Source organism: Hippocampus zosterae, chromosome 9 (assembly GCF_025434085.1).
Source record: "Hippocampus zosterae strain Florida chromosome 9, ASM2543408v3, whole genome shotgun sequence".
Lineage (NCBI taxonomy): Eukaryota > Metazoa > Chordata > Actinopteri > Syngnathiformes > Syngnathidae > Hippocampus > Hippocampus zosterae.
In genome coordinates this window covers 18710791-18725411 of record NC_067459.1, presented here as the reverse complement: position 1 = coordinate 18725411, position 14621 = coordinate 18710791, and the positions used below count along the sequence as shown (strand labels likewise).

Sequence of the window (14621 nt, the reverse complement as noted above, 5' to 3'; positions counted from 1 at the left end):
CCTCGGGCCCACAGTTGAAGACATGTAAATGAGGGCTTTGGCAAGGTAGCGACTGGCTTGGCACCGCACTCCTACACTGCTTCGACATGGCAGGCTTGTGGAGAAAATGACAGTGTGCGCTCGCTAATGCTTGTCTTGAGATGAGCTGACCGCAAACCACAAAGGAAGACTGGGAAAGATGAAGAAGACGGCCAACATATGTAACCTACCGCACAGTCAATACATTGGACACTTGATGGATCTTTTTTTTCCTCCTGCAAGCTCTCTTGTCAGCCTTTTTTTTTTTGCTTTTAAGGGCACTTGTATATTTCAAAGTGTGCTTGAACTGACTGAGGATGCACGTTATGTTCACCTCTTTTGCTGCTTGCTTTCCGGCCTGTTGCTGCTGTTGCTGCTGCTGCTGTTGTTGTTGCTGCTGCTGCTGCTGTTGCTGAGTCAGAAGCTGCAGGTGCAACTGCTCCTGCTGTTTCTTGTAGTACTCCTGTAGCTGCAAGGAGGTGAGGAAGGAAACATGAGCGAATCAAAACTCGGCGTCAGGAGAATCATCGGCATGCCGATTGTTGCCAACATTAATTATTATGGCAGCGCGCGGTCCATTGACAAACCGCATACGAGGAGCCATGGCAGCCAATCGAAGAATACGATGAAGCGACTATGAAATGACGCGTGCTGACTCGTTGCAAGGCAATTATGTGTGTCAAAGCCATGGCAAGCAATTAAATGCTGCATCCGAGGATCAGGCTGCAACAGAAAATGCGCCTGCACACACGTCGCAAAATGATATGCGGGTGGCAGATGTCTCTCATTTTTTTTTACATACATCCAGAGGGTCTACGACACCGAGAAGGACCACATCCCTCGGAGGGAATTACACACAGATAGTCATTATCTACACCACTTATTCATGAGATCACCGCAGGGGGCTGTAGTCAATCCCAGCTGACACCGCTGAGAGCCACAAGTAGGACTTGCGCCACACGATGACATAAGCGCTGTGCTTCAAGTTCCTATACTTCCATTCGACGGTTGTGTCGCCTTTGGAGAAATAGGGAGTGTGGCTGTGGCTATTCGCTGAGCTAATGAAATTGAAAGTGCATTCTTTGGATGGGGAAACGATTTGGACAATTGCTTCATACTGTATGTGTGACTGAGGCGCAAGAATGTTATCGGACACAGCACACATCCACAACATGCACTTTTCGTACTTGCAACAAGAGTGTCACAGCCAGAACGACAAAATAAAAAAATAAAAAAAGATTGCACCCACACGTAATTAGAAAAACATGATGTCATAATGTTGACCACACTGTGCAATATATCAGCTTTTGTTTTCCGGTTCATCTGAAGTTTTACACTGCGCTATATTACTGCAACCTGCAATACTTGAATAGTCAAATAGCCTCTTTGCTTATTATATTCTGCACATATTTGTCTTTTGCACTACCTGGACCGTCACTACTTCAAAGACACGGTCCTTTTATCTTCTTTTCCAATATTCTGAAATTGTTCTCATGTACATCGCGTTAAATGACACTTCTTGAATTTAACCCTTTCAGACAGCGGATCATGTTATCGGGTTACAGGGTGCATGAAAGGGTTAATGCATAAGTAATGCAAATAAAAAAACCTTTAAGTGGGACATTTACTTGTGCCTGGGGTCCCTTTTTCACCAACAACACAACCGCGACACCACGGTGCGAGCAATGGGCCCGCGCACCCATAAATCCATACATCCCTACAAAAGTCACCAGAAAGGAACATCGATTTATTATGGAGCCCACGGCAAACATCCGTACGACCGAGTGGGACATGAACTCACACCAGCTGCACAAAAGTCAGCTCTGTGAACCACCACGGGCCCCTCGGCTGGGATCATTCTTTCATTTAAAAAACACGCACATTACAAACACCCAAAGCATTGTCTCTCCTGACTGACCACAGCCTGTCCGTGCATTTGTGTTGGTAATCAGTCATTTCGGCAGGCCGCTCCATTAAGATTACAATCTCTGACCACAGTGTGAGCTGAAGTGCGCATGTGTGCCTGGGAGGTTATCCTCTTGAGATGAACCCCCCTGAACGTGTGCACCTCCGCAGTTTGTCTTTGTTTCATGGCGCATCAAATGTTCAAAGAGGCTTCTCAGAAGCGAATGGCTTCACGGAGCCGCAGTTGCCGCGGTCTCTCATCCGGCGGACCCGCGATCGGGCCGGCTAGACACCAGTGAACATCCTAACTGAGCAGCGTAATGCTCCTTCTCCCTTTGTGCCATACGCCATTTTACATTTCCAGCTTCAATCTTATCCCGGCCCATAGCTTGAATTTGGCATAATTTACTTTGCATTTCAACAATGACGCACTTTCTTATCTTTAATTTGTTTTAATGGAAGACGCAGTACTTTTCTTTGCCTTCTTTCTTCCCCATCTACCTTTTATTGTTCCTTAGGCGGGGTTAATATCTCTTTTCTGCCTCACTAGTCCTGATCCCCCCTCCTCGTCACACATGCAAATGCAGAGGCAAGCACGCGCACGCACACTCGTCTGCAGAGTGGCGAGTTGAGGGAATAATTAAGTGATAATTAAGGTCTTTTAATGATTTGATTCAGTGGCTCTATGCATTAAAGAGTATGGAAGTGAGGCACTCACCTCTTCAGCCTATTACCATGACCTTGCCGGAGTGAACAAACCAGTTCAGTATATGGGAAAGGAAAAGCGGCCGTAGCATTAGTAAAGGTTAAAGGAAATTGAAAGGTTAACTTACACACACATACACACAAATATTATGTGGTAGTGGACCGTAAACCTTACCAACGCTGTTTTTTTTACAATGCTGTATTGCCAAGGGGTGAAGAAATTTAATGCTCTGCTGAGTGATATGTCAGCTGATTGTCTCATTCTGTACGTGTCTGTGTCGGCCCGTGCAAAAGTGCTGGCTGGCAGATTGAGACTTGAAGCAAGTCTGTGCCGTCGTTAATTAACTGGGAGAATGATGTTAAACTCAGTGGTTTTATTAGTCGGACTTCTGTGTCGTAGAGGAGGCCAGGAGGTTCTTAGCCACCCTTTCGTTCACAAAGCATGTGAATTTGTAGATGTCCTTTATGATAGATGTTGCGATAGCTTTGTGTTCTTATTCATTGGCGACCCTCGTGAGGATAAGCGGATTAGACAACGGAGGGACGGATGGCCGAAAATGATGCAGATGAAACACACTACTGTGAAGGACTCGCTTAGGTTTTGAAAAAAAAAAAAGTTGAGGAAAATCTAACTTAAGTCACACAAAAACCTAGCATCATAAATGATGTCAGCAAAATGCAGCGATCATGTACGTACTGTACATGTGCTTTTAAGTATTTGGATTTTTTTTTTTTTTTGGTGATGCATTGTGCTTTTGTACAAACAACTCTGAATCTTTACTCCAGGTGTCTTTCACATGTCAGCAAGAGTGTGTGTCTGTGTCTGAATATTGGCAGCTCTTTTGTAGATGAGCAGTGTTTATTTGTTTGTTGGCTGTTAGCATGGCAACCAAATACCTGAACCCTTCCTAAAAGCCTGTGAATCGTTCATGTATGTTTGTGCTTTCAGGCGAGGCCATGCTTATAACAACAACCGAGCACAGTAGTAATAACGTTAAAGGGGATGAACTTTAAAAAAAAATGTGTGCGTGAGTCACAATTTTGCCTTTGTTTACCTTCATGATCTCACAACATCAAATGAGATACAGACACACCTAGTCTGTGTCATCGCACAATGAAACTTCAGACACATCTAAACACGTTCGTGTCGGAGTGAGTCCAACCACACACAACACCATCTGTGTGTGTGTGTGTGCGTGCGTGCGTGCGTGTGTGTGTGAGATGGTGTGCTCAGGTGCGCGTGTGTTTCACCTGCTGAAGCATGAGCGCCTGCTGTTGCTGCAGCAGGGCCTGGAGCTGAGGGGGTGACAGGATCTGTTGCATCTGCTGGGGAGTGATCATCTGGGGGCTCATCATAGCCATGGATACAGGGACCTGCATAAAGCAGAGGCAACACAAATACATTCAAAAATGTACTGGCAAAAGTAGGAAAACACCATGAAAGCTTGAGAGTTGTATGAGAACAGTGTCGTCCTTAATCCTCTGTCTTAAGGCTCTGTCCGTCTGTCTGTCTGCCTGCCTAGCTAGCTAGCTAGCTAGCCAGCTAGCTATGCCCAAAATGTACTTAAAGTTTTAACTAACGTAGTCCTATTACCTGTAATGAATCTTTTAATGTCAATGTTAAAAATAGCACACACAGACACACCCCTCCCCCCCAGAAACCATTTGTTTCACAACTTTTTAGACAAAACAATTTAGACTTCGTTGCTAGGCCCCAACTGCCCCAAAATGCTAATGAAAACAATGTCCTATGCTAGTCAGCGAGTGAGCCAAAAACAAGATTACAAAGGACCCTGAACCACGTTTATCTATACGGAGTAATCTGACAGGTGAATCAGCACTTCGGAATAAATATAAAATAAATATTTGAAAATGAGAAAGATAAAATAATTGGTTCGCTATAGATCAACATCACACAAAGAACAATAAAGACATCACTTCATATCTATTTTGTTGGACCATTCCTTCACTGCGCTGGCATTGTTGAAAATAATTGAGACAATTTATGGGACAGCAGCAGATACACAAGCCCTGATAGGCAATCTTTATCTAAAAAATAATAAATACATCTTAAACATCTTATCTCCCTCCATAAACACATGATTATGGTTGCCTGCAATTTACTTCCCGCATGTTCAAGCCTGGCTAAGGAGAGACATCCAACATCTCAGTTGTCACCGGGAGATGTTTATCTCATCAGAGCATGCGGCAGGCAAGCAAAGACACAGCAAAGAGAGAAGTTGTTCGCCGAGATAGGCAGAGAAGCTAATCTGATTCCAAACAACACAACCCAAAGCATACTAATCACACAATTCAGACAGTGAGACATAAGGGCTGGTCATATATGCTAAATTAATGTGTTTGAAAACAGATTTACATATTAAATTAAAAGACAATGAAAGAGGAAACAATTAAGGGAAATAAAGACCAAGCAGATAACAGATATATAATGAGACAGGCAGTGAGGGTGCGACTGCCAGAGTGGATATAGTGTCGCTCCTAACAGGCTGAGGGATGAATCGCGCTTCCTTCACTGCCTACACGTCAATAAACTATACTGTCTTCGCAATACAAATAATCCTGCCTGTTCAGCAGTGATGGCGCTTTAATGGAGAAATACAAGCATGACTTATCACCTCACAAACTGGCCATTTATCTACATCCACTCCGCGTAGAACAATTTGTCACCATCACGGTCAAACTGCTCATCGGCCACGAGAATGCTATGGGAAGTTACGAGGGGGAAGTGTGAAGAGCCGCTTTTTAGAGAATAATCCGAAAATTATGGGCTCCCGCAAAGTGAGATGTGGCATTGGAGTTACAGAAAAGGAGAGATATTCTGCGTTTGTGCTTTTTTTTAACATTTAACCCTTCCAGCAGTTAATGTCTTTTAACATTTGCATGGGAGATTAGACTGTTAAAGTATTGTCTGCACAATTAGCAAAGATGGCAGCAGTTTGACCCTGGAAGAGATTATTTATACTGCCATTGTCTTTTTTCTAAATTAATTCAGAATTTTTTCTTTGCACTACCTGTTCACCCCGTTTCATTTTAGAAGTCATGAAGACATGGTCACGTTTCCTAATGTCTGCTTATTTGAAATCTGCCATGATTTTGTTGCCATTACGAATGATTGTGGAAATTGTTCATTTTGCTAATTCGTAGTCTCGGCTGAGCTTCGTCTGGGAGACTCCCTTTAGAAAGATTTGCTTCCGTTTATCACACATGTTTTCAGACCGCATGCTCCGCGTCGTGTCTGCGGAAGTACAGTACAATAATGGACAATTCGATCAGTAGCGTTGCTCGGTAACGGGGAATCCCGCGCTGTACATTTTGTTTATAAACAAAGTCGCCATGGCAGTTCGTTTTCCACGATTCGTTGTAACAAAAGCCTTTTCACAATTTTTTGGGGGAAGATCTGGTCCTTATGATGAAGTTTACATTCTAAAGATCGAAGCAAAATCGGCAAACGGGAAATTAATTCAGTGAAATCTGGACTTTGAAATGCTCCGCGACATGCCGCACTGAAGTCAACTTGGCATAAGCATGAATAAGCTGTGTTACAAAATATGTGATTGAGCTCAGGCGGCATTAATGAGGGGGGGGCGGGGCCGTGGCGGTTGGTAAAGGAAAAGGGGCAAGAGAGGGGGGGGGGATGAGCAAGGTGGGAGCGATGTTGCCCACCACTTGGCATCATGCCAGCGTGCCCCCCTCCTCCGGGCCTTGTCATTCAAGGCTGCCAAATGAAAAGCTGTAATTAATTGCTCTTGTGCATCCCATTCTTCCATGTTGACAACTCCTACGTTCTATTTTATACACACCGCCATTGGCATTTGCAAGTCAGAGGCATAATAATTATTGGAGTTATAGCACCTTTCCACATGTCGGCTAATGCGCCCTATGGACTCAAGTGCCGAGATATGGAACTTATGTGTGAGGATGTACGGGAGGCTGAATGCATGCGTGTGACAAGCTGAATGCAGAGTAGTTAAGGTTTGATGCCATTAATTGCCCCTATAATCTAATATCACAAAGCGTGGTTATTATGGGGGCAGGCGATGCCACCGCCATATGACACCGCCAGGCGGTAAGCGACGACACAAAACAAAAGCCCTGCCATTAACGATTTGACGGGTCGGGACAAAAGCGCCTCACAATGCAGAATTATATTTTCATTCGGCTTTGTCTCTCCCAGTGAATGATTTCTCGCCTTTCATTGGGGTGTTGAATAGGGGAGAGGCTGAAAAGCTGGGCGATTTAAAGTCAGCCATTTATTAAATGCATTTCATTTTTTTCCCCCCTTCTGTTGCTCCCTTTTTTTTCTTGTTGCATGTTAATTTAAAAGAGGGAGATGTGTGTGTAGATTAGTGCCAGAAAGGTGGGGCTGGGTGGCAGAGGGAGAAAATGAGGACGTCACCGTGTGAAAAATTAAGAAATCCCTAATAAAGTGTGGCCAACGGGGACTCGGTGAAGAAAGTGCCACCTCACCATTTTTATCCTGATATTTGAGGAGATTTGAGAGACAAGCTTTTTGTCCCAAATTTCAATCATGTGACTGCTCAACCAGACCATATTCATCACCAACATTGAGATCCAATAATATTACATCCTAACGCAATGCATTACTCCTTTCATTAACATGCAGGAATCAGTCATCCACGTGCACAGGAGCACACCGCCGAGGGCCGACTGGTGGCTGACAGAGGTCAACCCCTGCCACGGAGTGCGGGAGCGGGGGGGTGGGCGGGTGGGTTAGGGGGGCAGGGAGCGATGGAAACGAGATGCGAGAGACAGCCCTGTCGTTTACAGAGAGTGGAGGAGTAATTAGAGGGGTTGTTTGAAGAGGGAGTTTAACTGATTAACAAAGGAAGAGAGGGAGCGTCTGAAAGATGGGAAATAGAAGGAGGAGAAAGGCAGGGAGTCCCCAGAGGAGAGAAGAGAAAGGGGGGATGTAACTTGCATTTCAATGAGGGATCCATCCCTCTCTCCTCTTTTCCCTTGATGACTTTCCATTCAAAGAAGAATGAGGGAAAGCCCCACCTCACATCTCGGATGAAACCTCAGAAGATGGTGAGAAGGACTATCTGATATTAAACCAGTGCCTTGGAGAGGGACCAGGCTCCATGTTTATCTATCCAGACATACTGCTTAAGTGACTGCATTATCTCCGAGGCAGGGCTGAACTTTGGCTACCATCTTCACCTTTCATCGTGGTCTCTTGTATCAACAAAAGGCCGACGCTTAACTCTGTCAAAATTGGTCCATACCAGTTGAATCCAACACTCTATTTATTTCATGAAAGGATTCACTTTCCAGCAATCCATCCATTTGCCAAAACAAACATGGAGAGAACCTGCAAACTCAACAGAGAACGCAGGGCCGAGATCCAAAACCTGTGTGGCTGAGGTGCTAAGCTAATTTATAATTCTAACGTAGCAGGAAAGGTTTAGGAAAGGCCCTTTTATGTTTCCGCAAAGCAAGGTGTAGAAAGACACGGCTCCATTAGTTCAGTGTGAACAACTTGAATGTTTCTCTTGACGAATTGATGAAAAAAAAATTAGAGACACACTTTAAGGACCTCATTTTCGTACCCGGCGCAAAAAGTGAAGTGGAACTGCGTGCATGGCTGAAGCTTTCTTTCTTTTAGCATTTTTGTAGATGGGGTATCTGCGCCGTCGTGGGAGTGAACAGATTCCCGACCAATTGAGACGGCTCCTCTCGTTCCGTTTAAATTCAGCGCAGGTAAGGCGCTCGGCCTACATGACGGAAGCATGACGGATTGACTGACTGACTGAAGTGCGCTCAATCCACCGGAATACCCAGCACTGCGGAGCACGGTCTGCCAAATTCCCCAAAACGGAACACTCGATTTGCCGCGGCATGAAAATGAAGAGCACATGCGCCCGTCCGCGGAAACAGAGCCCCAAACGATGAGTGGAAAGAGTGGAAGCTGTTACAACTGCAAAGAGAAGGAATACGAACAAGATAAAGACGATGAATATCGACTACACAATCTGAGTCAAGCCCAAACTGGCACGCATGTGTCTGTGCGCATGCGGAGCTGAGAGAAAGAAGAAGAAGAGCTGCCATCATCAGCATCTAAACGGGCTCTCAGTCTAAATGATGTGCACCTTGCCTCTGGGTCTACGGGGACGCACAGGAGAGAGGGATAATTGAAAAAAATGACAAGGGAGGAGGAGGAGGAGGAGAGAGGCTGACATCCCCCCCCCCCCCCACTCATCCCTTGCTTGCTCCCCTGGTAGGAGCAAAAAGCAGTGCTGTTTATCCCTGTCACTGAACATTACCACCTCTCCCCTCTCCCTGTCACACACAAACATTGATGTGCCCGTGCACACAACATGGAAACTTGTGCTTTTTTTTTTTTTTTTACATTGGTGCATAATCTTCCTCTGCCACTGAAGGGACACTTAAAAGGCGGCTCCTCCATTCTAAATCAAGTCTCCTCTGCGCCGTGTTTCTTCTTGAACTCGGACTTATTTGTACAAAAGGTATCCTTCCCCAGGTAAACAACCCGTCCGTCTCTTCCTCTTGCCAAGTAATAAGAGGAGGGCGTGGAGGGCTGGCAGGCTTTTCAAAAGTAAGTGGGCTCCACGAGAGAGGACTGAAGTAGGAAGGCGATGGAGACGAGAAAAAAAAAAAGTGAAGGAGTCCCCACTGTGTAAAGAGTGTTTGGAGCTCTGGGTCAGACCACTACTGGAATTAAAATGGCTTCCATTGTGTGCGGTGAGTACTCCTCCTCATTAATCCACAGTGGGGTTCGGGGGGGGGGGGGTGCACTTTCCTTGGTGATGAGGAAAGGAAAGGTGAGCGGAGTCGGGGGATGTTCCGCTCATCTCGCCTCCTTTCCCTCAGATGGACACGAACAACTCACGTGGACGTCTCACGTTGGCGCTTCAGCGATACTTCTCTTGAATTGGCATATTGCTCCGAGGTGGCGGTTACGTGTAACAAGATGACATGTGAGTTATGACCGAGTTTTCACATCGTCATCGTAAAATACCGCATGCTGCATCTGTCTGTATGAAGTGAAAGGGTCTCCATCGGCGGGCCTCTGAAGAACTCGGAGGATGGCGGATGAGTGGATCACATGGGTGAGCGGATGGAGGGGGGGGCGGCGGGTGTGCAGAAGAGCAACGCTGGACGACAGTTTGCTGGGAACTCGGACTCGGGGCTCCATTGACGTATTAGTGAGCTGGGGTGGGGGTCGGGAGGGGGGGGGGTGCACTGTTCACTGTGACCGTGTGCATGTAGACACACACTCACGTCAAATATTCTCCTCGACAGGGCGCAGACAAAATGAAAATAAAAGAAACTTCAGAGAACAGTGACAGACCATCAAGTTCAAGTGGAAAATCTACCCGGTCCCTCCTCCCTCTACTGTCCATCTAACGCCCCAGTGCCTCCGAATAAAAATGACAACACACTTCCAGAAACACACACGCAAACACACACTCGGGCCACTTCATTGGGAAGTGTGAGCAGTGGCTCTTATTGACCATATTTCATTATTGATTTCACTCATGTTTCAAATCACAAAATAAAGAGTTTCACACTCCAGCGGTCACAAGCAGAACCTTCTTGTCCGTGCCGGCCAGAAACAAGCCCGATCCCAACCTCTTCCCATACACCCTTCACAAACTGTCAGGACCCCGCGCACCCCCAGCTTTGTTCTGTCCCCGCCTGTGTGACACAGACGCACACCGACACACACACACACTTGCAATTCCCCCGCACATCAAATGAGAGAAACTGTCGACTAAACACTTTCAGTGAGTGGACAAAAGGAGTGCTTTGGGAAAAACACTTTAAAAGGAAATAATGGGGAAGGGAAAGAAGGGCTGCTTGAGTCCCGCTCTGAGGGGCAAAGCACTCATCTTTTCACATACTTTTGTTGCTTACTAAAAAGACTTTTAAACAATGCGTGCTTGAGTCTCTCTCACATGTGCAGCGGTTGAAACCAGGAACAGCACAGATGATCTGAGACGGCAAGACGCATCAGAACAAGGTTTCACGCCCAAGTGCAATCTCGGCTTTTGGGCGTGACGTGACTCTCCCTGCAACCTGCTGTGCTGGTGCCAGGCCTCTTCAAAGCGCAACTCATTAACATTCCTCTAATGAGTCTTTTCACATTTTTTCCTAATTAATCACGCTCCTCTCGATAATACATGAAAACAGGACACCTCACGATTCAATTACACACGTATGGGCTTCCGCCAAGCACGTGCGGTAATCTGTATGTGGGCATATGCCAAGCGGCGACGTGTTAAGTGTGCCAGGCGAACGGTTCCAAGTGGGTCTACGATATATGTGCCACATGAGCGTGTGCCAAGCGTGGCCATTGTGCGTGCGTGGCAGGCGCGCATCCCGCTGGCTAATGCAGCAATCGTTACCGTGTCAGCCAATTGGGCTCGCGCCCGCTCATGCCGCCGGCGATTAAGATAACCGTGACGCCGAAGTGCAACGTCAACGACATGATATGTTGCAGAGCATCGGAATGCTTTCGGGTGTTTACGATCGTGCTTTACTCTCACGGTATATTTGAACAGAACTCAACATGGTGCTTCGACACACCAAAACGAGGCGGGTCGACGTGATTTCGGAATTGCATCACCATACATTGCACTGAATGATGATACAAATGCATCTCTTTCCATGATTGATTTATTTTATCACCTTCAAACATGAAATCACACTATTGTACTTGTATTGCGCTTCCACTGGACGCCATCAATTGTTCCAGCAATTGCCTGTCGAGAGACGTAAGCTATTGTCAAGTTTCTCCCGGATGTGACACGAGACAGTGACACACGCGCGCGCACCGAGTGGACCGATATTATCTCACACAAGCAGTCAAACACAAAAGACCATCTCAGAACAACCAATCATAGAGTAGATACAATCTTTCGGAGTTTCTTTCACTTGCCGTCCAGACCCTCCCTTCCATTACAAAATGAAGAAAAAGACGAGAAATGTGATGGTGAATGGGTGGGGAATGGGGGTGGGGGGGTCTGACGGAGTCGGGGGGGTGGGTGAGTATTCGAGTTGTTGTCAGCATAAACCATGACTTCAGAGAAGTCAAGACACAAGAAGAAGTCTTCCCCCTCTCTCCGTCCCTCAGAGACAAGGGAGGTGTGTGTGTGTGTGGGGGGGGGGGGGATCTAATTATCAGGCTCCTAAAGATCTAATTATTGTCTGACACTCATTTGCATGTGAGAGAGCACCCCGGGAGCAACCTGAGGAAGGCCATTTTGTGCCTGGCGTGGACCACTCTGCCATTCTGCCACTCGTCACCTTAAAATATGGCCTGATATCTTTCCATTTACAGGGAGGGATCTCTTCCTTACTTACGCTTACTTGTGTTGCGCAAGGCAATACCTCGTGGCATCGAGAGAAGAAAAAAAAAGGGTTTTAGCATTTAGCTAACAAGTACGTTTGAATGTACTAGCCAATCAAAAATTGGCATTTCAGTGGTCAATTTTTTTTTTAATTTGGACCAACAAATCGTACAGATTATTTAGACTGAGTGTGTCGTTGTTTATGTTTGCTTTTCTTCAGTTCTTGTGATGTCATTACTTTAACCTCATATCAGATTGCTCAGATGTCACACAAAAGCCTTTCTAAGGATTCCCGCAGGCTTCTCGAATGAATGGCCATTTCTAGTTTTTAATCTGTCGCACACGACAGACAAGGAAACTGAGTCATGTCAACTTGTGCGGCCAAAAAAAAAAAAAAACTTTAAAAATATGGGTGCGGATCTCCCCGTCTTTATAATGAGGGTTGTAAGAACTAGTAGACGGCTTTTAAACCACAAATTACAACCTTGGAAGTCCAGTTTGCTCCGGCGTTTAATAAACAGTACAATTTTTTTTTATGTACCTTGTTTTTGCTCACTGAGGATACACACACACGCACACACACATACAACCCTGCCAACACACATCCTAGAGTGCATTGGCAGGATGTGTGTGACCATTTGAGCTGACAGCTGAGACAACAGAGATGTAGCTCGGGTGCCCTGGATAGTGCGGAGAGGCTAACAGGCCAGGCACCAACAAACAAGACAAACAAGACAGAGATGGAGAGAAGGGAGGAGGGAGGGGCTTTTGGGATGTGTGTGTGCGTGTGTGTTTTAGGAGAAAAAGCGAGGGAAGGAAGTGGAAGGTAACACCCCGCATCAGAATGTGCACACGAGGCAGGTCAAGTCAACGTGTGTTCCGTCCATGTTTTTCATCCAAAGCTGTCATTCCAGGTTAATGATATCACTTTTCTGTCTGAACAACAGAAAATAATCCATTTGGAATCACGTTGTATCAATGTTTTCCTTCCCGTCGCCTTCGGGGTTTAATATAGGGAAAAATGTTGACATTTTCTCCAGCCACAAACTAAACGGAGCAGCGGTGCAGATTGAAACCATGTGTCACTTCTGAAAGGGCTGTGATGGGGAAGACGCGACGACACGCTGGTTATTTTGTGTCGATTTACACAATTGGGTCGGCGTAGGTCTGGAATTCGGAGACAAAAGCACGATGACGATGAAAACAGTAGGCGCTTGTGTCTTAACACTCACGTTGTTTAATTTGGGTTCCCTCAATATTGATTTTAAAGTAGATGATTAAAAAAAAAATCAAAAAAATCCGGTTCTTATATTTCGTGGCTTTTTGATGATGATTTTTATTGATGCTATTTTGCCAGTTTTACCTGCCGTCTCTTTACTTCAGACCCGAATGCGACCCACGGCCACAAATCAAACTGTCCCAATGTGACAAAGGTGATAAAAAGGAGGAAGCTCAAGTAATAAGGAAGGAAAGATCTGTTCCTATATCACATTGTGGAGTTGACATTGACACAGACCTCTGCACATCTGCGGGTTAGTGAGTGTGTCAAAGTATGTTCCGACCTGCACGGGGCTCTGTTTGACCTCGTTGCTGCCGGGGGAGTTGAGTCCAGAGGCCTGCTGGAGGAGGAACTGTCTGGCTGCCTGAAGAGCCTGCAAGAGTTAAAGCGGACATGATGTGAACGTGAACACATGGAGACGCCGGGGTCAAACGGTACTTGACAGTGGTGCATCGAAAGATGAATGATCGAGGGGCATGTCGTTTGGAATGTCGTTTGGATTTGAACGATAAATATGGCTAACAAGTCAAACGGAATCAAATTTAGCTTTTGGACCTTAACCTCCTAGGACCCCCGAACTCTTGCATGACTGTACTGTACACGTACATTCAGCGAATGAGTTAAAATTGTGAAATGCTTTGCATAGCAATATCTAGAATAGCAACAGTAGAAGTCACTTCACCGTGCTTCCCTAAATTAGAACCTCAATTAAATTGTCATATTATTTGACAAAGAAAACAAATAATTATTTTTTTTACTTGATGAAACGTCCTCGTAAGTGGACGCCTGACCCTTATAGTCCAAAATTTAACATTATAGTCTTGAAAGCCAAAGAGGTCATGTCCACACAAGTGGACGCACAGGTCCCAGGAGCGCTCGCAAGTCAACCTGCGTATGGGACTTCACCGTTTGTCGTAGGATTCAAAGATATTTGCTTAAAAAAAAAATAATAATAATAAGTATTGTAAAAGGAGGATCAGCCGCAACAGGGGGTTGCTAAGAGGAGACGTCAAGAAGAAAATCGAACTGAGAACTAAGCAGACTGACATTCAAAGTAGACGCCATGCATTAGTTGTCACCAAAGTTCCGAGAGAGTGTTTTATTGTCAGGTCATTACTTCTACTTGAGTGACTCAACATCCGGCACTGAAATTATAAACTGTTGGATTGTTTCTGTCCTATTCTACTACTACTTAACCTTTACTGATGGAATCAAATAGAACTTTGTCTGCACTTGCGTGGCAGTTTACTTAAAGGGGAACATTTTACCCGCGGCTATAAAATGGCAACGGGACACAATTTATCCTCAATATTTTCTCATGGCAATTCGTGTTTCAGAATAGCATATAAGAAAGGCTG

At 45.5% G+C, this 14621-nt stretch overlaps 1 protein-coding gene across 3 annotated transcripts in view; it reads right to left on the bottom strand.

The window, feature by feature from the left end:
* Nucleotides 1–14621, bottom strand: part of foxp4 (forkhead box P4) — an 86407-nt gene that overhangs the window by 23258 nt on the left and 48528 nt on the right. For all 3 annotated transcript variants that reach the window (XM_052076862.1, XM_052076863.1, XM_052076864.1), the window contains 3 exons: nucleotides 13547–13636; nucleotides 3880–4002; nucleotides 353–487 (listed from right to left, as the gene is read on the bottom strand). In XM_052076862.1, coding sequence (XP_051932822.1) covers nucleotides 353–487; nucleotides 3880–4002; nucleotides 13547–13636 — 348 coding nt within the window. The remainder of the gene's footprint in view (nucleotides 1–352; nucleotides 488–3879; nucleotides 4003–13546; nucleotides 13637–14621) is intronic.